The 27,639-nt window shown below is 34.9% G+C and overlaps 1 protein-coding gene across 1 annotated transcript; it reads right to left on the bottom strand.

The window, feature by feature from the left end:
- Positions 1-2,625: 2,625 nt before the first annotated feature.
- On the bottom strand, positions 2,626-27,480 carry castor1 (cytosolic arginine sensor for mTORC1 subunit 1). The gene is made up of 9 exons (XM_048188831.1): positions 27,138-27,480; positions 18,295-18,365; positions 13,991-14,184; positions 12,018-12,153; positions 11,071-11,194; positions 10,486-10,596; positions 10,296-10,378; positions 9,508-9,602; positions 2,626-3,953 (listed from the first exon to the last, which is right to left on the bottom strand). The coding sequence occupies exons 1-9, from the start codon at positions 27,248-27,250 to the stop codon at positions 3,885-3,887; spliced, it is 996 nt and encodes a 331-aa protein (XP_048044788.1). The 5' UTR covers positions 27,251-27,480; the 3' UTR covers positions 2,626-3,884.
- Positions 27,481-27,639: the final 159 nt, after the last annotated feature.

A 27,639-nucleotide genomic window follows, 5' to 3' on the forward strand; every position in this document is an offset into this window, starting at 1 on the left:
GTCTTATGGGCGTGGAATGACATGAGGGTGAGTAATGACAGAATTTTCATTTTTGGGTGAACTAACAAATTACATGACACAAAGTTAGTAATGTAATCTAGATTACTTATTTTAGGTCATGTATTCTGACTACTTTTTGATTACCGTGACCATTTACCGTGACCATTAACTGTGGCATTAGAAAACCATGAACTAAATTTTATCATTATTGACAATTTCATTATTGACAACTTATTAACTCAAAATCTCAGGTGGTGCTTCAAATTATATTGGGTAAAAGAGGTTCAGGTCACAAAAAAGTTGGGAAATTCCTGATGAAATGTGAATTTTTACATTTTAATGTGCTTGCAAGACAAAAGCCTTCCAAAGACACTAATACATGATTAAATGACTCACTGAGTGATCATTTAAATAATAATGAATAATAAGGAGATGTGGGTCTGAGATTTCAGTGATGCGCTCATGACACACAGCTGTTCTGTGTGTGCAATTCAAACCTGAAAGACATTTCTGAATAAGCAGTAGACTTTTTTTTTTTTTTTTTTTTAAAGGAACATTTAAAAGATAAAGAAGTTGAATCAAAGAATAATGAATAAGGTTCTGCCATCGTGAAAATAACATGCAATCAATAGAAAAGTATCTGTAGTCCGATTATGAGTATTTTGAAACGTAATAATCTAATTACAAAGTACTTAATTTTTGGAATCTGATTACATAATCCAGATTACACGTACTCATTTACTACACACTAATATTACACTTAAACATGCTGTAATTTAAGGATAAAATCATCTAACCAAGTTTCAAATAAACATGCTGTGACTATATTTCTGCATTAAATTGTTAAATATGTTGTAATGTACCAACCCATTTTACTTGATAACTAATATACTTAAGTAAAATTTAACTGATCTGCATGGGTTGTATTTAATACCCTTCAGAATATTTTGATATTAAAGTAATGCTCCTTTCATCACATCTAACTGAAGGTATTTTCTTGCCTGGAAAATCCAGCCTCACCACTGTACCAGCGGATGAGTCTGGTCGCCCATTGAATCAATTCGATTTCTAGGGCGGAGCAAATCCGAGCAAACAGGAAGCAGAGTAAACCAATCAGAGAAGGGCGGATATGACGTTAGCAAAGCGACAAGAGAGTCAACAGCCAAAAGTAAATAATTAATGTGTTTTTTGGTAATTTAAAACTGAATTCACGGCTGAATAGAACAAACTCTCGGGTCTACCGTGCGCAATCTTTGTTGATATCGAAGGGACTTTCGCCGCACTAGAGTGACGCTGTTTGCGTCACTGAAATAAACGAATCTGATTGCACGGTACGGTTTGGAGTTGACTGGAATCTTGACGGAGGGCGGACTGACCAGACTGATATATATTGTAGAAGATATATCATTCTGGACTTGCCAGGCAAGGTATTTTAAGTGTTGTACATAGAGATGTATGACCCTTTAAACACACAATTTTAATAAATGCCAGAAAAAAAAGTTTTTTTTTTTTTTATTTGTTTATTGATCAAGCAGCACAGTTACAAACATGTTATGTAATTCTTTTGACACTGTATAAAATGTACCAAAAATGATTTTAGATAAATGCACCTAATCTACAAAAAGCAAGAAAGAACAACAAATGCTCAAAATTGTTACTGACCTTTAAAATTTGTTTTAACATGCCAGTAACCTTGGTCTTTACCAATATTGTAGAAATGAGATAAAATAAACATATGAAAATAACTCCTTAATGGCATTGGAGTAACAAATATTTTTCTTAATATACAATTTTCTTTAAACCATGATCTCAAAAAGCACCTTGACAATTATTCTTATGCTGCTTTGGTGCCCTGAAAAACTTTCTCTATATAAAGAAAAAAAGTTAACATAAAAAAGTGTTAGCAAATGCAGAAATTCTTGCACGCACACACGCACACACGCACACACACACACACACACACACACACACACACAACCCTAATCATTCATCTAAAATTCTGTATGTTGACGCTAGTGTTTCAGTTTCAGAAGCTCTTTCAAAACATTAAGCTTATTTGTAACAAAGATATATTTCTCTCTAGAAAGAAGTTCATTCATTTACCAGATCTGATTCCTGGATTTATTAGTGATTGTGCGAAACAAAATATTAATCACTTAGTGCATTTCTTGTTGCATGAACCCCTACAGCTGAGATTCTGCATTAGCTATCTATATAATGAGCTGGAATAAGTTTTCAATGAAATTTTAAAAGCCATTTTTGGGCCCCTCAATAATCAAAAGGTTATATGAACGAGTGTTTTAAATCAGTTTCTTTGATTTGATAACTATTTGTGTATATGTTGTGCTTGGTTCACTAGTAGTGACCAAAATAGGTCACAAAACAGCAGCCTATTCTTACATTAAACAAATAGCAAGTGAAACTGTAAGGCCACAGCTAGCAAAAAGGCAGAAATGTCAAAGAAGAGTCAAACTTAACGTTGTCATTAGGCAGACAGTTGTGCGAGAGCCATTTCCTTTATCACACTGTAGATCAGTTGACAAAGCAATACTACTACTACAACTCTCTGAACCTCATCATTCTTATCAGTTTGTGGGCAAATAAGAGCAAATCAAAAGATCTTGATAAACTTAACATGAAGAAATTTTTATTTGCGCCCTTTCATGATGCCTGACTCAAAAGTCGCGTATCTGGATTTCTCAAGAATGGGTGAATTCCACACACAAACAAATCCAGGTCATTAAATTCACTCAAAAACATAAATAAAATAACAAGATTATTAAATTATAAAATAAATTATAATCATATATATATATATATATATATATATATATATATATATATATATATATGAAAAATCTCAAAATCTGAAATACTTTCATTTTTAATCAGCAGTAAAGGAAGTACAACATGGAGTATAAATACTTTACTGTGAAAAAATCATATTTAAAAAATAATATACTTAATATTATACAAAATATTGTATTATACCTATAAGAATTGAGGGGAGGCATGCACTTATTTGTTATAAAAATAATGTTGGTGCAAATAATGTTGATGGTTATAAATATGGATTTCATTTCCTCTAAGCAAAATAATAATAATAAATATATATTTCTTTTGAATTTAGCATGAAATATGACATGGACATGATCTTGAGGAGTTTAGAGAGATTCACCCCATTATGCTAGATGAAAACAACTGCCTATGATTTTAAACAAAAGAACCCATCATAAGAGTTTGACTTCAGTATTTGCAAGATATGTTAGAAACACTCATTCAAAAGTGATCAGTATAATCACCATCAGTAACTGCTTTACTAAGTGCAATGTTTAAATTACACCAAAATTGCTACACCAATAAAATTCCTTTTGCTTCACCTCAAACATGGTTACTTGAGGTCTGACTACACTGGAAGACTTTTATGTGCAATACTCAAAGTAATAACGATTTTTGCAGAACATAATGGCAGCAGGTAAACCCAAACGGGGTTTCTGGTTACAAATAATCATTACCCCTGCATAGAAGAACTAAACATCCAAAAGCAATAGCGTCCTCTAATCTTATAATTCAGTTAAGAAAAAAAAAAGTGCTTCATATAGTCCAGCATTAAAATGCTGCATCGATGTTCTTTCAAATCGGTCATGTAAATACTTTGATTCTCAGTAATTGGATATAATCAGCACCGCTGTTCTGCAAAAGCAAAAAGTTTAGGCCTTTTTTTGAAGCCCACGCTCTTAAATGCTGTGACCGAAGCACCTCTGGTTATGGCAAAACAGTCATGTGGAGTAATACTGTGTGTTAGTGGCTCAAACAAGATCTATCATCCACCGTGAAGGTCTTTTTCTACCGTCTTCAAGCTTAAGATGTAACCAACCGCAGCCTCAACTGGACATGTCCTTCCTCTGAGCGTGAAGCATTTCGGTCACGCTCGCAATATCTTCTTCTGGGACCTGAGACAAAAAAAGGTTTAGATTTAGATGACACAAAAACACAGGGATGATCACATCCTATCTGAATATGCAATATTTGTTAGGGATGTCACATGCTGTCAGCTGAACAACACACGCTGGTATGAAGCATTTTTTTAGGAAGGGAGTAAACAGAGATGCTGTATGAGATCATCTCATACTCACATGGATCAGCTCCCACCGATAACGATGCACGTGTTCACACAGACGCATGCATGGAACTACGTATTTCATAAGATGTGTTTAATGAAAAACCCTTACATAATAGCTGCTGTCAATGGTACAGAACACCACAGAACAATGATAATTGTATAGAACAATGCAGTGGTCTCGAAAAAAAGTATTTAAAAAGTATTGTTAACATGACATGCCTTAATGCTTGCGGCAAGATGCTTAAAAAAAAAAAAAAAAACAGTACTACTACTACTACTACTACTACTACTACAATATTAAAATAATTTAATGTAAATTAAATAATAAAATAAATTAATCAGGTTTTATTTATATTATTAGTATAAATAAATACAATTATTATTAATAAGAATAAAACATTTAAAATATAATATAAATAAAATAAATTAATAGTCTCCTTTTCAAGTCACCTTTATTTATATAGTGCTTTTTACAATGCATATTGTGTCAGCAGCTTTACACTGATAATTGGTACATCATTTTGTCTGCACATCAGCTCTTGAAGAAAATGGTGTCAATGCAGGCAGATGCAAAGCACTGTTGAATATCAAATGTCAAGTGTCCCCAACTAAGCAAGCCAAAGGCGACAGCGGCAAGGAACCCAAACTTTAACAAAATAATAATAATAAAATGAATAATTACATGAATAATAATATTTTTATTGATTTATAAAATGGTTAATTCCTGTCCTTGATTCTGATTGGTCAATAGCCGTCACGATAAAACACGACTATGACCGCTTCACCCGACGGTTCTGTGTATCATTACAAAACACCCTTAGCAACGTAAACTGTATGTTTTCAATTTATATTGTTCATTGAAGCTTACTGTTTTATGTAGAAGAGTATTGTGAGAAAGAGATCGAGTGAGCGAGTTTATTACCTGCATTCAGGTTTAGCATTTTCCTTCAGGTCAGTCCTATGTTCATAATAAAAAAATCTGTTTAAATGTCCGATGTATTATCTTGTCCTTTTAACAGTTAAGGGGTTTTCCCGTGACTAACAGCACTGGTCAAAGCATTTGTCAGTTGTGTCTTGTTCCGTGTTCATGACAATTCAGTCTTTTACTGACTGACACACTCATAAAAGACAGTTTTTGCCGCCATCTAATGGCATAATAATGTTGCTGTTCACGGTAAGGGACTATTTTTTCCAGCGGAAGGAAGGCTTTTAGTAAGAGTTTACTTCATGAAAGTTGCATCGTTACATATTTTTTGCCTTTAATATTTGTATTGTGTGGTAGCAGTTTTATAAAAGCAATAAGGTACTTAAGGCTAGTGCTGTATCGTGAATAAGTCACGACTGAAGGGGTTAGTATTAATATCATTATTATTAATAATGATATAAAGCAAATCAATAATTATATATTTACCTACTACTACTACTACTACTACTACTACTACTACTAATACAAGAATTAAAATTAAAACAAAATGATTAAATAATTAAAGGTGCCCTCGATTAAAAAAAAAATTGAATTTATCTTGGCATAGTTAAATAACAAGAGTTCAGTACATGGAAATGACATACAGTGAGTCTCAAACTCCATTGTTTCCTCCTTCTTATATAAATCTCATTTGTTTAAAAGACCTCCGAAGAACAGGTGAATCTCAACATAACACCGACTGTTACGTAACAGTCGGGGTGTACGCCCCCAATATTTGCATATGCCAGCCCACGTTTCCAACATTATAAAAGGCATTACACAAGGGCAGCCAGTATTAACGTCTGGATCTGTGCACAACCAAATCATCAGACTAGGTAAGCAAGCAAGAACAATAGCAAAAAATGGCAGATGGAGCAATAATAACTGACATGATCCATGATAACATGGTATTTTTAGTGATATTTGTAAACTGTCTTTCTAAATGTTTCGTTAGCATGTTGCTAATGTACTGTTAAATGTGGTTAAAGTTACCATCGTTTCTTACTGTATTCACGGAGACAAGAGAGCCGTCGCTATTTTCATTTTTAAACACTTGCAGTCTGTATAATGCATAAACACAACTTCATTCTTTATAAATCTCTCCAACAGTGTAGCATTAGCCGTTAGCCACGGAGCACTATCAAACTCATTCAAAATCAGAAGTAAACAATATAACAGTATACAATACTCACATAATCAGACGCATGCATGCCGCATGCATGACGAACACTTTGTAAAGATCCATTTTGAGGGTTATATTAGCTGTGTAAACTTTGTTAAGGCACTGTTCAAGGCAAGCGCGAGCTCTGTGGGCGTGGACCACGGGATTTAAAGGGGCCGCAGCATAAAATTGGCGCGTTTATAATGATGCCCCAAAATAGGCAGTTAAAAAAATTAATAAAAAAAAATCTATGGGGTATTTTGATCTGAAACGTCACAGACACATTCAGGGGACACCTTAGACTTATATTACATCTTTTAAAAACATAATCTAGGGCACCTTTAAATAAATGAGGGTCATGTCCAGGCAGCATGAGAACGTACTGTATACCAACAGGTATGATCAGCTCCTCATACTACTTCATTTACTATAAGGTCATGTGAACGTACACTTCTGGTGGCAGGGCAAGCTGCACTGGCTTCCACTGATGAATTACATCATCATTAATGTACTCTATATATAGCAATGCTATGTATGGCATGTCCGTGTGTGTGATAAACTTCCTCTTCTCTGACTTAAATGAATCATGAAGGACACTTCTTTTCTAAAGTGTAGGCTTTGTGACAATACATGTTAATGTAAGGCAAAGGTTCCATATGTCAACATTTTCCTTGAAGTACCCCCTGAGATTTTAAAGCTAATATTTAAGTATATTTATTTTAATATTTATTTTGATTGTTTTTATTTTAAAATGAATATAATACACAATTGCGTGAATTGGACCAAAATTTTTTTTAAATTATTGTCACATTTTGCGATTGTGATTAAAACTGCAATATGACATTTCAATATGAAAATCTCATATTGCTACTGCAAAGACATCCAGACACAAAGAACAAAAATATTAACTTTAAGGGGGGGTAAACGCTCGGGTTCACTGTTTACAAGAACCAACACGCATGACAGCTTACAATACAAATGTTTATGTCTTATTCTTTACTTTTTAAATGTTCAAACCTGAGCTTTTAACATGTCAAATCCTCAAGCTTTTGTTTTGGTGGAATACTGGGGAAACACTGTAAAGTTATGTCCATAAAAATATTGGAAATGCAAATGTGAATATAAGTAAAGCGAACAGCACACATTGCATTCACAAATGCACTTTAAACCCACGGTAAATGTTACTTCTCACAAACTCCATCTCTGCAAACACTGTTGCTCTGAAAACAGTATTATAAGCTGCACGCGTGTGAATGAACACAATTCCGCTCTTCACTCCAAAACACTTCTTTAAATTGCAGCCTTTAATCAGATAATTGCGATTTAATAAGCTATAGCGCCATTTCAGTATTATTTTGATAATACTGACTGAATATTGATTACAGTAGTCAGAAGAGGGAAAGAGGTCAAATTTGTCATCAATCCCTCAGCCGTTAGAAACACCTTCACAGCAGCGTTAATTCGTTTTTTTTGTTGTTTTTTAAGGTAATAACGAACAAAATATAGCAATATAAATGTGTGTATTCGATTTTTTAAAAATGAAAATATTAAAAACTTCACTAGATTTGTGATGTTGATAATCACAGTCTGTGAAAAGGGTCCATACAGTTAAAGCTGATGATCTGATGATGAGTAAGAATGACCCCTTAAAAGGTGCCCTAGAATTAAAAATTGAATTTATCTCGGCATAGTTGAATAAGACAGTTTATATCGCTGGCAGAGTATCCGGATCCAAACTCATTACGCAAAACTGATTCTCTGGAATCAGCACCGGATGAACTGTTGCATGTGAAACTGAAAACACACAAAATAACACTTTCAAATGTCAAAAACAATACTACCACTTGGAATACCAACACTTGTTTAATGCACAAGCTGCGTGTCACTGCAAAGCACTGGTAAAATAATGAATTATACAAAGAAGACAGTATTAACATCTGGATCTGTGCGCAGCTGAATCATCAGACTGACATGATCCATGATTACATGATATTTTTAGTGATATTTATAAACTGTCTTTCTAAATGTTTCATTAGCATGTTGCTAATGTACTGTTAAATGTGGTTAAAGTTACCATCGTTTCTTACTGTATTCACGGAGACAAGAGCCGTCGTTATTTTCATTATTAAACACTTGCAGTCTGTATAATTCATAAACACAACTTTATAAACATAAACACTTCTTTATAAATCTCTCCAACAGTGTGTAATGTTAGCTTTAGCCACGGATCACAGCTTCAAATTCATTCAGAATCAATTGTAAACATCCAAATAAATACTATACTCACATAATCCGACGCATGCATGCAGCATGCATGACGAACACTTTGTAAAGATCCATTTTGAGGGTTATATTAGCTGTGTAAACTTTGTTTATGCACTGTTTAAGGCAAGCACGAGCTCCGTGGGCGGGGAGCGTGAGCATTTAAAGGGGCCGCAACCTGAATCGGCGCATTTCTAATTATGCCCCAAAATAGGCAGTTAAAAAAATTTATAAAAAAAAAATCTATGGGGTATTTTGAGCTGAAACTTCACAGACACATTCAGGGGACACCTTAGACTTATATTACATCTTGTAAAAAAAACATTCGATGGCACCTTTAACAATAGGGAACCAGCCAGTTTCTGCTAAAATACTTATGGGTTTCCAGGAAAAGTGGAAAGGAATAGTAAGCATGGACAACCAGATGATCTGATTTCACGTGACATAATGGAAATAAACAGAGGCAGTGTTGCAGAAATCGCCCAATCAGATCAAATTCTGAAATTCTTCTGTTTGCCGATTACTAGGCAACCATTAGTCCTTCCATTGGCCAATGTCACACAAATATCACAAATGATCCAAATATACTAAATATAAAAGCACTAGACCTCCACAGCCTGAATTAAATGGCAATAATCACTAAATAAACCCAAACTGGGTGATCAGGATCTTTTATTAATTTCTATGTATGTTAATAATTCACATATTTTGCATTATATTGACCAGTGGGCACCCTCATCGGTTGACTATTACACAGAGCTGGTTTCACAAACAGGGCTTAGATTAAGCCAGGATTAGGCTTTAGTACAATTAGGACATTTAAATAGCTTTTATAAACGTGCCTTAAAAAAAAACATCCTGAGACAAAAACAATGACACTGACATATTTTAAGATATGTCAGTGCAAGTTGCTTTCCATTAAAACAGCTCAAACAAATCCGGGACTAGGCTTAAGCCTTGTCTGTGTACCTTGGGGAGAGAAAATATAAGACTTACCAGAGCATGATCAAAGCTGAAGGTGCTAATGTAATATGCTGATATATCACTGTCTGCAAGAGGCTGAGAGATCTGAGCAACTATCCCACATTCGTCTGCAAAAGGAGACAGAGAGAGTGAGATAAGAGTCAATAATTGGGATAAATCACACTTTCTCATTTAATCTATTCATTTATCACTCAGCTAAGCAAATTTCACTATTGTCTGGACTAGCGATTCCAGTCTTAATTGTTGCTTGAACCAATGTAGGTTTGTAACAAATTTGCATAATGCCAGCCTATGGTTTTCATTGGCTGCCCGTGAACGTTTACTCTGACCCGCCCTCAAACACTATAGTTGTAGCTGAGACTGGAAGAGTTTGGTTTGTGTTGTTGACACTTGCACTTGCACTTCCAAAGGATGAGGTCTTGCTCTCGAATTGATACGGTAAAACCGACGCCATCGTTACCGTTCGTATCATTGTGCATCAAGCGCTAAGTAAGCTTCCAGAGGTGAAATTCAGATATGGTAAAGGGCGTTTCGTTTCTGCCAGGCCATCTGACCAATCAGAGCAGGGTAGGAGGGGTTTAGAGAGCTAATCCTTATAGAAATGTCTCAGACACTGTGAGAAAAGAGGTGATGCTGCAATGTGTTATGAGAAAATGAGTGTTTTCTGACCTCGGATGCATGTAAACCAGAAGTGCCTAAACTTTTTACAATGAAGACCCATAAATCAAACTTGATCTTGACCCTCTTATCTCCCAATAATAAGACCAACTCTGGCCAGAAGAAGGTATCTCAAAGCTCACCGAAGCCAAGAGGCTGCCCTCCTATTCTCACCATCCTCCAGAGCTCACCAGAGGAGCTGGTGAAGAGAAGATCAGCTGGGAATCTGACAACACACACACACACACACATTTTTATTGGTTTTAAGATTTAAATGTGCAATTAAAAAAACTTTGATATTATCACCCCTTCATGACTCTGTGCGAATTTTACCGTCTCTGTGCTTCTGTGTCCATCACCAAGGAGACGTATCCATCAATCAAAGAGAAGGAGAAGAACTTGATACATTCCATGTCCTGATCAACACTGGCGCCCTCCTTGGGACTGCAGGAGAAAAAAAAATGAATGAAAACAGCACATAAATATTTTGTAGACATCATTTGATTTAGTACTTGTTATCTTTGAATATGCCTGTAAATTTTGTCACTTTTCTATGTCTCCATGTTGCAAATCATTTAATTCCAGTTTAAAAGAGAGGTATGTTACATGGAGCATTGTATTCCGATTAGTCAAATCTGTATAAAATCTGAATAAAAACGCATGGCTACTCTTAATAATAATTAGGAGTTCCCCTTTCTCATTTCCGCCTGCTTATATTAGGCAACTTACAGAATGTAAGTTACATCAGCAGGCCAGTTGTGTGATAAACTGAAATTAGTTCAAGGCGCCTCTTGGTGGCAGTAAATACCAATCAATATCGACCTGCTATCTTTGGTGCCAATCAGAAAAGAAATACAAAATTCAGACCAGTGAAAACAGCATCATCACTGCATGCCTGTGCAGCAGCATGTTTCATACCTGTTTGAGTAAAACAGAACATCTATGAGGGTGGTGGCGATCGCTGGCAGAGTATCCGGATCCAAACTCATTACGCAAAACTGATTCTCTGGAATCAGCACCGGATGAACTGTTGCATGTGAAACTGAAAACACACAAAATAACACTTTCAAATGTCAAAAACAATACTACCACTTGGAATACCAACACTTGTTTAATGCACAAGCTGCGTGTCAATGCAAAGCACTGGTAAAATAATGAATTATACAAAGAAGTATTTATGACATCAGATATTCATTACAATATATAGATGGTCTTTTTACACCAGAGAGGCAGTTTTGAAATCTTAAAGCTCCAGTGTGTTTAAATAGTATGAACTCTTCTTAAAAAGATCAATTTCACAAAGGAAAAAAAATTTTTAAAGGGCAAGATGTGTGAATACACTACCGTTCAAAAGCTTGGGGTCGGTACAATTTTATTTTTTTTAAAGAAATTAATACTTTTATTCATCAAGGACGCCTTAAATTGATCAAAAGTGACAGTAAAGACATTTATGTTACAAAAGATTTCTATAAATGCTGTTCTTTTGAACTTTCTCCTCAAAAAATACTGAAAAAAGCATCGCAGTCTCCATTAAAATATTAAGCAGCACAACCGTTTTCAACATTGATAAAAATAAGAAATGTTTCTTGAGCAGCAAATCAGCATATTGATTTCTGAAGGATCATGTGACACTGAAGACTGCTAAAAATTCAGCTCTTCCATCACAGGAATAAATTACATTTTAAAATATATGCAAATAGAAAACAATTCTTTTTAATTGTACTAATATTACACAATAATACTATTTTTACTGTATTTTTGATCAACTCTAAGCAGTCTTGGTGAGCGTAAGAGAATTCTTTCAAAAACCATACCAACCCCAAACTTTGAACAAAAGTGTATGCCTTTCCTTTATCCGCTCTCACCCTCTCTTCCGTTTCGCTGAAGGCCGTTGCAGGCATCCTGACTGTGGACAGGCACTGACTCTCCCCCTTCTTCTCTGAAAATATTAAACTCCTCCACTAGAGTGTCCACCACCACCGACAGGTCTTTCTCTCGCACCTACAACACAAACATCCCTTTCATTAAGTTAATAACATACGTTTTTATATTAAACCCCTAACTGCATGTTTGTGTACTTCAACATTTTTTTTTTAAATTATTTTTAGCATACATTAGCACTTATTAAAAAAAACGGTAACACTTTATTTTAGTGTCCTTTTAAAACATGTACTACGTAGTTACTATAACAATATCTATAAATTATGCATAATTTCATGAAACTAACCCTAAACCAAAACCTGATCATAACCCTACAGTAAGTGCATGTAGTTAATTAATATTACTCAGTACTTATATCTATAATAAGGACGCCATAAAATAAAGTGTAACCAAAAAACACCAAAAAAACAAAAACATGCAAAATCAAACAGTTATGAAGTTTGTGTATGTAGCACCCTCTGTGGGTGACTATTTGCAGCAATTTTTGGAAAGTTTGGACTGCATTAAGGATATATTAGTTAATTAGTCAATATTTAGCCGCAGTGTAATTGCAAACTTTAATTGGTTGTCAATTTTAATCTATGAAAAAAAATAAAATCACTCATTTTTACAAACAAAATTTCATGCAAATTGGACACACTCACAAAGTCTGTGTTTCAGAAAATGTAAGCTTTTAAAGTTGGAAAACAAGGATTCAGGAAAAAAAAAAAAGAATTCTAATAAAATCTCCAGACATCAAAACAATGCAGGAAGACCACTTTCATTACACATCTACCAACTTTTTCAAAACAAAAAGGGTCATAAAATTGTAAAACATTTACAACAATCAGGTGTGTTTGATGTTAGAGCATGTTTCCTTAATATTTTATTTATTAACACTGTTCTGTGTCTCTGGGTTCAGCCAAATGTCCGCCAGCTCTAATCTTGTCCTGTTGCTTTCTTTGCTTAGTTAATCACAGTACAAAGCTTTTTCTTTCTTTTTTACCAAAAACAAATAATTACATAAAAATATGTCATGTCAGAATTAGCATAAACATAATTTTCACAATTAACATTTTTTGACAAACACGTAATTACAAGTTGGAAAGTTTATGAAATCTCCAACTTCGACTTGAGCGTTGTGACATGTAAAAACAAAGAGTCACTGACACAATATTTCCAGCATTTGGAAAAGTTTAAACTCATCCAATTATTTCAGGGAAAGTTGCTGACAGGCTTAAATAAGAAATATATGTGTCAATATGTTTCCATCCAAAGTTGCGAATTTACGTGCAAAATTGGAATATTGCATAAAACATTTGCGAATAAAGCACAGTCTCCATCCCATGTGAATTGGGAATTGTCACTTCCTGGGATATTGGCACAAAATATCTGTAATAATAATGGAAGTTGCTGAAATTGGGGAAGCCGATGTGGCTTTTTTTCCCTCCATCATGAATGATTTGCGTCTCAGAGTGAGCAGACAAAACGCAGCAGACATTGTCATGTTATCTTGTGTTTGAATGCCTGATGTTTGTGAACGCAATCGTGTGAGACTCTTCTGGATGGTCATTATACCAAATCAATCTGATGACAGACTTTGGCTCAGGCATTTCAGAATGACCAAACCAACATTTGAGATGATGTGCAATGAAACTGATCCACCGGTTAGTCCAGTTATCCAATCACACAAGTCTTTTTTGTAGCACATTGAGAGATTTATTTGGTAAATGTGTTTCCATCGTAGTTTAGGCATGTCTTCTTATCAGATAAAAAAAACTATTATGCACATTTTTAGAATTTATATGCATTTTGCCATTTCCATCCAGTGTTTTTTATGCGAAAATCCATAATTTGCATAAAAATAGGTGGATGGAAACATAGCTAATGATCTCAAAGGCACAACACACTCACTTACCAGAATAAAGTCAGTTTGATAGGTTGAAAGCATGAAGACTGACACATGCTGCTCAGCCAATGGAGCGATGACGGACTTTGCGATCTTGGTGACACCCACGGCCTGTGAGCTGCTGGAGGCGTTGCCATTGGAGACGACATTGAGCGGGAGCCAAGTAGAGCCCTCAACCTGTAAGTGCTCAGACGGCTGTAGCTCTGGAGGAAGAGGATGATGAAGAAGACCATATCAATCAAACATACCAGATTTAAACAACAGGTTTATGTTCATTTCCTTTACAACCCAAACACATTTTACAACATTTGTAGAAAAAAAAAAAAAAAAAACAGCATATTACAGTTTAAAAGTTTGTGGTCAGTAAGTTTTTTTTTTTTTTTTTTTTTGAATAATTTAATATTTTTATTCAGCAAAAAAGCATTAAATTGATTAAAAGTGACAGTAAAGACATTTATAATGTAACAAATTATTATTATTAAATAATGGTTTATGCCCCACACTTCAACATTAATAATAAGAAATTTTAATTAAGCAGCAAATCAGAATATGAAGATTTCTGAAGGATCATGTGACTGAAGACGGGAGTAATGATGCTGAAAATTCAGCTTTGACATCACAGGAATAAATTAAATTTTAAAATATATTCATATAGAAAACAGTTGTTTTAAATGGTTATAATATTTCAAAATATTACTTTTGATCAAATAAATGCAGTCTTGGTGAACATAAGAGACATCTTTCCAAAACACAAATATAATATAATATAATATAATATAATATAATATAATATAATATAATATAATATAATATAATATAATATAATTTTTATATTTATATAGCACTCACATTTTCTTCAGATAATGTATAAAATATAGTTGCATTACCCTATGCATTGAAACTAGTCTAATGAAATTACATTGACAGACTAAACCACAGAGCACAACAGGAAGTTATCTCTTAAATGTTGATTCTGTTAACACTCTGGAGCCTGTACTTATTTACAGAATTCTAGCAGGAAGCTGCAAATGTCTTTGTGGGCGGGCATGTCACTTTGAGAGTGTAAGAGTTCAGAAATTAACAGGGTCATTCTATAACCCATTAACATCTTGCACAGAATTATACGTTTTGGACATGCACAGCTCTCAAAATGACAGAAAACATCTCATTCTCATATCAGAACACCTGCAAACAAACACTGCCTCTGAAAACTTTGTTCCTACATAGTTGTTTTTGCCTTCCTGCAGATTATGAGAAGAGGAAAAGGTTTTTTGCTCTAGAGTCGCAGGGGTTTGTCAGCATTGAGGAAACAGCTGTTTGGAGCAGAGGCAGAGGACAGGGTTACGATAACAGCCAAGAACTCGATGTACTGTTCCACCTGTCCACTGATCAATGCTCCAGAGTCAATAGAGCTCAATTGAGGGCTTAGGGGTCTTTTCAGCATTCAACAATAATAAGGATATTTTTCTGCTGGTCTGATTTGGCCAGTAGTTCAGATTTGCATTTGCCCTGCAAATAATTTCACAAACAAAGAAAAGGTTAAAATAAACATTTTAATTTGAAAGAAATTAATGCTTTTAATGTGTCCTTGCTGAATAAATTGATCAAAAGTGACAGCAAATATATTTATATTTTAGTTACAAAAGATTTTCACAAAAATATTAAGCATAACCCGTTTCAGCGGAGCACCAAATCAGCATATTAGAATGATTTTTGAAAATAATTATGTGACACTAAAGACTGCAGCAATGCCACCATAGGAATGAATTGCATTTACAATATATTAAAGAAAATTATTTAATAAAACATATAATTACTACAAATTGCACTTAAATATAATTACTAACATTTAGTAGGCCTATTTTTGATTAAATAAATATAACTTTAGTGAGCATAAGAGATTTCATGCAAAGACATTATATACTGATATATATATATATATATATTATATATATATACATACAGTACAGTCCAAAAGTTTGGAACCACTAAGATTTTTAATGTTTTTAAAAGAAGTTTCGTCTGCTCACCAAGGCTACATTTATTTAATTAAAAATACAGTAAAAAACAGTAATATTGTGAAATATTATTACAATTTAAAATAACTGTTTTCTATTTGAATATATTTCACAAAGTAATTTATTCCTGTGATGCAAAGCTGAATTTTCAGCATCATTACTCCAGTCTTCAGTGTCACATGATCCTTCAGAAATCATTCTAATATGCTGATCTGCTGCTCAAGAAACATTTAATGTGTACAATTGTACAAAATATTTGTGTACAATATTTTTTTTCAGGATTATTTGATGAATAGAAAGTTCAAAAGAACAGTGTTTATCTGAAATCTAATCTTTTGTAACATTATAAATGTCTTTACTGCCACTTTTGATTGATTTAATGCATCCTTGCTGAATAAAAGTATTCATTTCTTTAATTTCTTTTCAAAAAAATAAAAATAAAAATTCTTACTGACCCCAAACTTTTGAACGGTAGTGTATAATGCTACAGAAGCTTTGTATTTCAGATAAATGCTGTTCTTTTGAACTTTCTATTCATCAAGGAATCCTGAAAAAAAAAGTACACAACTGTTTTCAACATTGAAAATAATCATAAATGTTTATTGAGCAGCAAATCAGCATATTAGAATGATTTCTGAAGGATCATGTGACACTGAAGACTGGAGTAACGATGCTGAAAATTCAGCTTTGCATCACAGGAATAAATTACTTTGTCAAATATATTTAAATAGTACACAGTTATTTTAAATTGTAATAATATTTCACAATATTACTGTTTTTTTTACTGTATTTTTAATTAAATAAATGTAGCCTTGGTGAGCAGACGAAACTTCTTTTAAAAACATTAAAAATCTTAGTGGTTCCAAACTTTTGGACTGTACTGTATGTGTATATATATATATATATATATATATATATATATTTATTAGACACACACACAGTAAATATAGTATTAGCAACACAAAAATAGCAGAAAAAAATGTTTTCTAATGACTGATTCATTGGTGCTACTGCTAATACAGTAGATTTTGATCTTAAAAGTCGAGAACTAATATTTTTGTTATGTTTTATAATGAACAATGAATGAATAAATAATAAATGTTCAAATACAAACAGCATAATTTTCAATAATTAAAGGATTAATTCACTTTCAAATGAAAATTACCCCAAGCTTTACTCACCCTCAAGCCATCCTAAGTATTCTTTCTGATGAACATAATCGAAGAAATATTAATAAATATCCTGACCCAACCGAGCTTTATAATGGCAGTGAATGGGACCCACGAGTATGAGCTGAAGAAAAAGCTTCCATCCACATCCATCATAAACAAGTACTCCACACGGCTCCGGAGGGTTAAAATAAAGGCCTTCTGAAGTGAAGTGATGCGTTTGTATAAAAAAAATATATATATATCCATATTTAAACAAGTTATGATGTGTAATATCTAGCTTCCACCAGAACGCCTTCCGTATTCAAATTACGGAAAAACGGAACTGGCGCCACGTTAGTTCCGTAAGTTGAATAGGGAAGGTGTAGGACATCTTAAGTGTAAGCTTTTTGAAGAATACGGTCTGGCAGAAGCAAAAGTGTTTATAAAGCATATACATTTTTATCTTTTTTTTTTAGAAAATTACCCTTATTCCTTGTCTGGTATCATTTAAAGCCCTTTGAAGCTGCACTGAAATATATGGAGAATACTATAATGAGAATAATCCTGGAATGTTTTCATCAAAAACCTTAATTTCTTTTCGACTGAAGAAAGAAAGACATGAACATCTTGGATGACATGGGGGTGATTTGAATTTGAAAGTGAATTAATCCTTTAACCTTTTTTTGTACCAAGTAAAATCACGGAAAGCGTTATTCTGTCCACATTGTTGAAGAATGTCAAAAATCCATTTCCATATTCTTCACATTTCAATGTGGAATGAAACGACTGATTTCGACTTGCATTATTTAGTTCAAAGAATAAATTAAGTATTTAGATACTGAATACGGTAGGGTGATACAGGTTGGTAAATCACATTTATCCAATCATGGCTGTTCACACTGCATATATGCAATGCAAATAAGAACGTTAACCAAGGGTTTAGAAATGTACAGTGTGAAATGTCAGATTATGAATCCCCAGGATTAAATGTGACAACAAACACAGAATTTTCAGTATATTCCGTGGCAATGTGTGTCATCATCAGCTGAACACAACACAAGAGCCTTAAAAGAGCAGTGTGTGTGTGTGTGTGTGTGTGTGTGTGTGTGTGTGTGTGTGTGTGTGTGTGTGTGTGTGTGTGTACCTTTAAATCCCTCCTCGTCGAGGACAACGGTGTAATTTTCTGGAGTTTCTGTGAGGCTGAAATATTTGCATCTGAGAGAGAAAGAGATAAAGCACAGGAGAGAGAGAAAACAAATAAAGGGAGAGAGAAAGAAACAAACCAAACAGACAGATCAGACATTGCATAATAGACAAAAACAATGGCAGATTGTTGTAAAGAGTACTCCAGCAGGGAGGTGTGGGATGGAGAGAGAAACTACATCAGACCCCTTTGCAGAAAAAGTGAACGCTGTTTTTTTTTACTTGACGTTGGAGCCAATATCTGAAATCCATTCATATGGTTCTGAATTTAGATTGATGCTGAATTGGTTTGTGATAAATATGAGGTGCTGAAAGTGCATGTTAAGAAGAGAACTCAAGATTGAGTGTGTGTTTGTGTGAATTGCTTTCTTCATGATGGGGTTTGACCCAAATACTTTAGGGGCCGGTCCAGGAGCCCAGAACAACATGCTCCACTTCATTCAGTCGGATCTATTGTCTAAGAGCCACAGATCTGACAAGCAGCTGGGAGTCATGGGGGAGAAAAAAAACAAACAAAAAAAAACTGTTGAGCTGTTGATTAGTGCAAACGAAATCTAGACTGGTTCATGAATTTCAACCAAAGATGAAATACAGTAATACTGTTAAGTTATGTACAGCAGCAGTCATGTAGTCTAATTATGTTAATTTATTGAGTTAAAAATAAAATATACACTACCTTTTAGAAGTTTTGGGGTGTGTAGGAATTTTTTTTTTTTTTTGAACAAATCAAATACTCACCGAGGATGCATTTATACACTAAAAACAGTAATATTGTGAAATATTATTACAATTTAAAATAACTTTTTTAATTTAATACATTCTAATGTTGAATTTTCAGCCGCAATCTTCAAGGTCACATGATCCTTCATCCTATCATTCTAATATGCTGATTTGCTGCTCATGAAACATTTATCATTATTATTATCAATGTAGAAAACAGACGTGCTGCTTAATATTTGTAGAAAACATGATACATTTTTTCAGGATTCTATCATGAACAAAGTTCAAAAACATTTATTTGAAATAGAAATCTTTTGTAACCTTATAATATAAATGCCTTTACTGTAATTTTTAATCTATTTAATGCACACTTGCTGAATAAAAGTATTCATTTTTTCTAAAAATAAATAAATAAAATTTGAACGGTATACAATATACATTTACACTCAAAAAAGGTAAACAAAAAGATCAAATAGTTAGGCTAATGAACAATATTATAATTGTTATTATATTATAATTTTATCATACTACTTTTGCCGCCTCTGACTTTTTTATTCTAGGAAAACAAAAGGAGAAATTTAGTCCTGGATTTTTTTTTCCCCGATGCAATGACTGAAAGTGCATGCAAACATTAGTTTTGTGAAGCAAATTTTATTTTTTGCAATAAACCACTAAAAAACACGATATGAATACTGAATACTCAGTATTCAGTTCTTGCAGTAGTCCGCTAACATGGTGCACAGCACTGTTCAACTTTCAAATGAACTACTGCAGTTAAGGAAGACTGAAACCCTATCAGACCACCAGTGCACCAGCCCTTATTTGAATGAAGAGCTGTGATACTGTACTGACACCGACCCACAGGCCTTCAGTCATCCAGCAGCCCAGAGCAGCTGATTCCTGCGCTGTCTGCAACTCAGCAGAATAAAATCCGGACCCCAATGACTAGGCACATCAAACCAAGGGCCAACCAGAAGGGAAATAATACATCCACACCCTCAGGGCTAACTCAGCACAGCAGTATTGTGTCAGCTAGTCTCACACTTCCTAACAACATCTAGAGCTCCCAGGGTTCAACTTCCTGCAAGCGCTCTTAAAGCCTTCTGGAAAAAAAAAAAAAAATGTAGGAGTGGTGTTAAACCAACATCCTCCAGAAACGGTGAGAAAAGAGAGAGAACTATGTTTGCTATATTAGTGCACTCTATTCCAAGTCGTCTCGTCAGAAAATAGATTTAAAGGGGACCTATTATGCCCCTTTTCCCAAGATGTAATAAAAGTCTCTGGTGTTCCTGGAATGTGTCTCTAAAGTTTCAGCTCAAAATACCCCACAGATCATTTATTATAGCTTGTCAAATTTACACCTATTTGGGTGTGAGCAAAAACATGTTTTTTTTGCGTTTCCCGGCTCCCTTTAAATGCAAATGAGCTGCTGCTCCTGGCACGCTTCCAGAAGAGGGCGGAGCTTTAACAGCTCATGCTTCGGTTGCTCAACAACAACAAAGCTGGAGAATCTCATGCAGCCAAAATGACGTTTGTCAGTAACGGTGTTCAGTCGACACTGATGGAGAGACTCAGGAAGAAGTTACAACTTTTAGAATGAAACTGGACATTTCTGAATGGTTAGTGGATAAATTTATGTAGTTGCTGTGGAGTTGATTCAACTAATGACTAGCATGTGCCGTCATGAAAATTGACCCTCGTTTGTGAAGCAGTCCGGCGTAAAATGACGGCACTCTACTACAACGACTCTTCCTCTTCTCTAAAGCAGCCCAACATGGCCTAAATAGTGTTCTGTGCTCGTCAGTGCAGCCAATGACAGAACAGTTAGCATGTTTTGCTTGAACTTTTGCCATGGCGTTAGAACTGGTACACCGCTATCACCCACGAAAACAAAATGGCTGCACTGTGGGTGGAAACATGCAGATTAAGGGGTGGTAATATTATAATAAGATCTCCTTCCTACAATCTGAGTGGCTCATTTTTTCACATGCTTGCAGAGAAAGGCTTACCAAAACAAAGTTACCGGGTTGTCCTTTTTCACATTTTCTGGGTTGGTAGATGCACTGGGGACCCAATTATAGCACTTAAACATGGAAAAAGTCAGATTTTCATGATATGCCCCCTTTAAGTCTTATTTACTGATAAATCTTTACATGTACCCTAGCTCTCCTTGGCAAAATAACAATGGGTATCATTCACTAATAATTATCTGAATTATCTGTATGCGTGTAATTTTATGAATAACATATAGTATATAGAGCTATACAATTTGCAACTGCAAATTTTGTCTTTCAGACAAAAATTGCAATTTATAATTTGATCCATTGATAGACGCATGCTTTCAAACACTCCATGTGTATCTGTGTGAGCGCTCAGTGAAGAGCAAAGATGTCCATTTACAACATGTTTTTTAAGCATTGATCACTGTAGCCAATACCAGACATATCTGTTGAGCACATGAACACAATGGCCAATCAGAAGTGTTTAAGAATTCACTCAACAGTGCTCAAAACGCCAGGTGGAAATGCTGGTGTCGTCACATTTTTAAAATTTCAGTACCGACAGTACCAGTAGGGCTACACAATTTGGCCAACATTTTGTGATTATATATCAATATGGCTATAATAATATAATTATTTATTAATATTTTTACTACTACTACTACTACTACTACTACTACTAGATTAAAATATAAAAAAAAAAACTCAAAAACAAATAAATATTACTAATGTAATATTTCATTGTAAAAAAAAAAAATTGTGAATCGAAGAAAAACTGTAAAATTACAATACTAATTTATTGACATTAAACCATCAAACGTTTATTTTGATGGAAAGTTGCTGGGAGCCCTTAAAGCTTCTCTTTTGTTGAAAAGTGCTTCTCATTACTAGTTTGGGAAGATGGTTGGCGCATGTTGCATTCTCAAATGCATGTTAAAACGACCCAAAATTTAGAGCAGATGGAGAGATGACGTTTCTGCATCTGTTTATTTACTACTGCTTTGAAACGCTGCAAACACCGACGGATAATGATCTGCTCATGTGTAAGAACACATAACTCTGAGGCATAAATTTAATTAAATCAGAGCCCTTGCAATTTGGTAATTGCACTAAGCCATATCACAATTTCATTTTATTTCATTTAATCATGTACAGCCGTGGCCAAAATCGTCAATGACATAAATTTTGTGTTTTGCAAAGTTTGCTGCTTCAGTATTTGTAGATTGTTTTTTCACTTATTTCTATGGTATACTGGAAAACAATGATATGCATTTTGCAAGTTTTAAAGGTTTTTATTGGCAAAAACATTCAGTTCAATATTTACAGTGTTGACCCTTTGTATTTATAACCTCAGTAATTTGCTCAGACATCCTGGATATCAGCTTCTAGGCCAAATCCCGACTGATGGAGTTCCATTCGTGCCTTATTAGTTGATCTCAATTTGTGGACTTCTGCTTGTTCACTGGCCTTTTGAGGATTTACCACAGGCTTTCAATGGGATTAAGATTCGGGGAGTTGCCTGGCCACGGATCTAAAATTTCAAAGTAATGTTCTCCAAGCCACTCTTGTCTTTTGACCTGGCGCTCCATCATGCTGGAAAATGCACAGATCATCACCAAATTGCTCCTGGATTGTTGGGAGAAGTTGCTCTGCAGGACATTTTGATGCCATTCTTTATTCATGGCAGTGTTTTTGGGCAGAATTGTGAGAGAGCCACTCCAACCCCGCACATGGATGGTCTCAGGATGCTTCACTGTTGGCATGACACAGGACTCACCTTTTCTTGTTGGAAGGGGGCTTCATAAGAAAAAAAAAAACTTTGCACCAGTCTTCTGCTGTCCAATCCTTGTACTTCTGGCAGAATTTCAGTCTGATGTTTTTGCTGGAGAGAAGTGGTTTTTTTTGCTGTCCTCCTTGACACCAGGCCGTTGTCCAATAGTCTTGACCTCACTGTGCTACAGATGCACTCGAAACCACCTGCTGCTAATACTGAGCAGCTCTGCGCTGGTTGTGACATGATTCTGCAGCGGACTCCGCAGGAGGAGATAGTCCTGGCGCTTTCTGGACACTCTGGGATGTCCTGAAGCCTTCTTCACTGAAGTTGAACCTCTCTCATTGAAGTTCTTGATGATCCAGTAAATGGTTATTTCCGGTGCAATACTCTTTGCAGCAAATTCCTTGCTAGTGAGGAGGCCATTTTGATGCAAAGCGATAATGGCTGAATGCCTTTCTTTGGAGGGAACCATTGCTAACACAAGAATACAACAGTTTGAAGCACTTCTTCCCTCCTTTTATTGCAATCAGTCTGCTCTTATAATCCAATGATATAATTAATCTGGTGTAACTTCACAACCAACAAGGTGCATGGAATGATAAATATGTAATATAGGAAAGAAAACCAGCAGCACTTGTGGCACGATAATTTTGAAATTATCAAAAAATTATTTTTGATAATTTCAAATTATCAAAAATATAAACCAAAAAACTGTGAAGCTGGAGCTAAGTATGAACTTTATTTTGCCAACGCGTTTCGGCACACAAACCTTCATACTTAGCTCCAGCTTCACAGTTTTTTGGTTTATATTTTTGATAATTTGAAATTTGGGTTTTTGTGATAATTAGCCAAAAAGAATTTACTTTAAGTATTTTGCAATTATTTAAAATGCATCTTATCACTCTGTCCAATAATCTAGAAACAATGTGAATCAACACAACTGAAGCAGCAAACTTTGAGAAACACAAAATTTATGTCACTGCCAATACTCGTGGCCATGACTATATTCTAAATGTTTATACATCCGTGTATAATATTTCAGCTTATCATATTTATATGGTTAATTTTTACATACACGTGGTTTCGGTTGTTCCTACATTTTTTCATAAACTTAGAATACATTTTTGTAATAAAGTTATTGATAAATCAATTTGTTTGGGGGAAAAAAAAAAACGTTTGAAGATAGATTTCACTTACTGTGCTCAAAGCTGCACAACACATGTGGAGAAAATAACATTAACAGATGAGATCTTGTGCTTACGTGAGCACTCCTGACCTTTAAAAGCATAGTTCACCCAAAAATGAAACTTGTCACCACCACCTTCCACATTTCACCTGTCACATTTGGTTGCAATACACATCAAGAACCAATGCTGCTTGGTGTCAGTAGCTTTGTTTCCATCCAGCTTTTTTATGTGCATTTTGGGATAGTGCATCAAAAAAAAAAAAAAAAAATGCTGGATGGAAGTGCCAAGATGCATGTAAATTTGTGAAAAACAACATGCATTTTAGTCTGTTAGCACTAAAAACCATGGAATGGTTTCAGAAAAAATTAATATAGAGCATGAGGTCTCATGCTGTAAACTCATATTTGATTTGACTCATTTGACTCATAACATTCAAATGTTTATATTTGGAACAATATGACGTTGAGTAAATGGTGACAATTTTTGGGTGAACTATCCCTTTTATTTGTGTATTTTAAGATTAAAGAAAGAAAAACATTTAGGCCTGGTTTCACAGACAGGGCTTAGATTAAGCCAGGATTAAACCTCAGTTCAATTAGGATATTTAAGTAGCTTTTATAAACGTTCACAAGAAAAAAAAGATTACTGGTGTGCATCTTGAGACAAAACAATGGCTCTGACATATTTTAAGATGTGTCAGTGCAAGTTGCTTTCAGTTAATAAGCTCAAACATGCATTTTTGTCTGGGACTAGCTTAAGCCTTGTCTGTGAAACGGGGGGTTAAAGATTTGGATTTAGGAAGTGATATGCTCAACTCTGGAATATTATCTGTAGCATTCAAGGTTCTGGAAAGTTCAACAAGATATGGCTGAACGAACCAGAAAAGGCATATTGAATACACAAACAAATCTTTTTTCTAAGCTCTGTGGGAATCCAATCCTGAAAGGCCTTTCGCCATCTCGCAGACATGAGAAAAACAGCCAATTCAATGGCATTAAGCAGATACTAAAGTCACACGATGCCCCACAAAATACTTAAATCAGCTGCATTTTACAACCCAGAACTTTTTATTGCATATTTGAGTATATGTACTAGCATTAGATGGATGAAATAAGAGTGAGGGACAAAAGCACGCAAGCTGCACAGATTCACATAGAAAAACAGTAATGCAGTAATGCAATCAGAACGGATCCTATTTACCGGTCTTACTGGGAATAATTCATTAGTGAATGTTATTCCAAACACACACACACACACACACACAAAATACACACAACTTTACTTTTCCACGAATGTCACTTTGGCCATGTGGTTTATGTAGTAAGATTATCAACCCAATCCCTAACTTTTATTCAAGTGTAAAATAAAGAGAGAACTGAACACATTAATGCAGAAAAAAAGTAATGTTTTAATATTGCAGTAAAAATTATGTTTTAATTGTGCAATATTTATTCCACACTCTACACTGGAAATGCGTTGCGTATTAAAGGCGCCCTAGAACCAGTTTTCACAAGATGTAATATAAGTCTAAGGTGTCCCCTGAATGTGTCTGTGAAGTTTCAGCTCAAAATACCCCATAGATTTTTTTTAATTAATTTTTTTAACTGCCTATTTTGAGGCATCATTAACTATGCACCGATTCAGGCTGCGGCCCCTTTAAATCGTGCACTCCCTGCCCCCCCGAGCTCTCGACTATAATACAGTGCATTTACAAAGTTCACACAGCTAATATAACCCTCAAATGGATCTTTACAAAGTGTTCGTCATGCATGCTGCATGCATGCGTCGGATCATGTGAGTATAGTATTTATTTGGATGTTTACATTTGATTCTGAATGAGTTTGATAGTGCTCCATGGCTAACGGGCTAATGCTACACACTGTTGTAGAGATTTATAAAGAATGAAGTTGTGTTTGTGCATTATACAGACTGCAAGTGTTTAAAAATGAAAATAGCGACGGCTCTCGTCTCCGTGAATACAGTAAGAAACGATGGTAACTTTAACCACATTTAACAGTACATTAGCAACATGCTTACGAAACATTTATAAAGACAACTTACAAATATCACAAAAAAAATCATGTAATCATGGATCATGTCAGTTATTATCGCTCCATCCGCCATTTTTCACTATTGTTCTTGCTTGCTTACCTAGTCTGATGATTCAGCTGTGCACAGATCCAGACGTTAATACTGGCTGCCCTTGTCTAATGCCTTGAACATGGGCTGGCATATGCAAATATTGAGGGCGTACATATTAACGATCCCGACTGTTACGTAACAGTCGGTGTTATGTTGAGATTCGCCTGTTTTCCGGAGGTCTTTTAAACAAATGAGATTTACATAAGAAGGAGGAAGCAATGGAGTTTGAAACTCAATGTATGTCTTTTCCATGTACTGAACTCTATTCAACTAGAGTTATTCAACTATGCCAAGGTAAATTCAATTTTTGATTCTAGGGCACCTTTAACTGTTTATTCAGCCATATAATTTTAAATATGTGATGTTATAGTGTTGTGTTATATATATATATATATATATATATACACATACACATACACACACACAATTTAATGTCTGCAAATGAGACAGAAAATTACTTAAAATATTTTCACATAACATTTACCAAAAATGCAAAAGCAGCACTTTTTGTCCCCACTGTATACATCTATGAATTTAAAAGTTTTTATTTTTTCCCAAGTTAATTTACTTAATGGATGCATGTCAAAACCTACATGCCCAAATAAGTTGTCTATCCAGTTAGCCAGCTCACTAGTTTGAGATACAGCCATTATTTCAAGCCATTTACATGTCTGAGCACAAGAAATTGCGCACTTTATGGAAACAGCTTCCTTTTAGCCATTTAAGTGTGTAACTGTAAGCTTACAAAGGCCTCAAGTACAGCATGTGCATGATTTGACAATATTTGGTTATTTATCATTTCTCCAAACTAACCAAAACAGAGTGAGGCTCTTAAGTTGCAGTTGGAAACACTGTAAACAGGCAAGCTATGTTCTTGAATTGGTGTCTAAACAAGATATATTGCACCATCAAACGCGTAAAAACATGTTTGCAAACTCATACAGGCGTTGGCTGTTCTTACCTCGTCCTGTTTCTTAAAAATATCAGTTTGATCAGGGGATGGGTGTAATGTTCCAGACCAGATTTGCTGATACAAGTGACCCTCAGTTTGTGGTCCAAGATGTGCAGGTCCATCGTTTACTGGTCCACCAGAAAGACGCCGTTGAATATGTATTCTATACAGTGCAGGTGGGCGCGTTTAATAACGCAACGCGAGATCCGCCTATGTGATGGTACAAGCCCCTGCGCTCGCAAAACGCTTCATCCTCGTGCACTGGGCACGCTGGTGGCTGGCTGGTGGGAGTGACACGTTCGATGTAATTCGATTCGAGAAATTATTGGAATGTGGATCTAAAAAAATTGTTTACAATGGAATATACAGTGGGCTTCCTCCAGGGGGCGTTTGGAGCCTCAGAAAGCTCATTCGAATTTACAAAGCTGCTTATTTGTCTTATTGGAGATAAGGATTTTCAAGGATTGTCACCTGGCAAATGAATAGATATATACCCTAGCAATCTGTGTAA

The sequence above is a fragment of the Megalobrama amblycephala genome, linkage group LG4, assembly GCF_018812025.1.
Source record: "Megalobrama amblycephala isolate DHTTF-2021 linkage group LG4, ASM1881202v1, whole genome shotgun sequence".
Lineage (NCBI taxonomy): Eukaryota > Metazoa > Chordata > Actinopteri > Cypriniformes > Xenocyprididae > Megalobrama > Megalobrama amblycephala.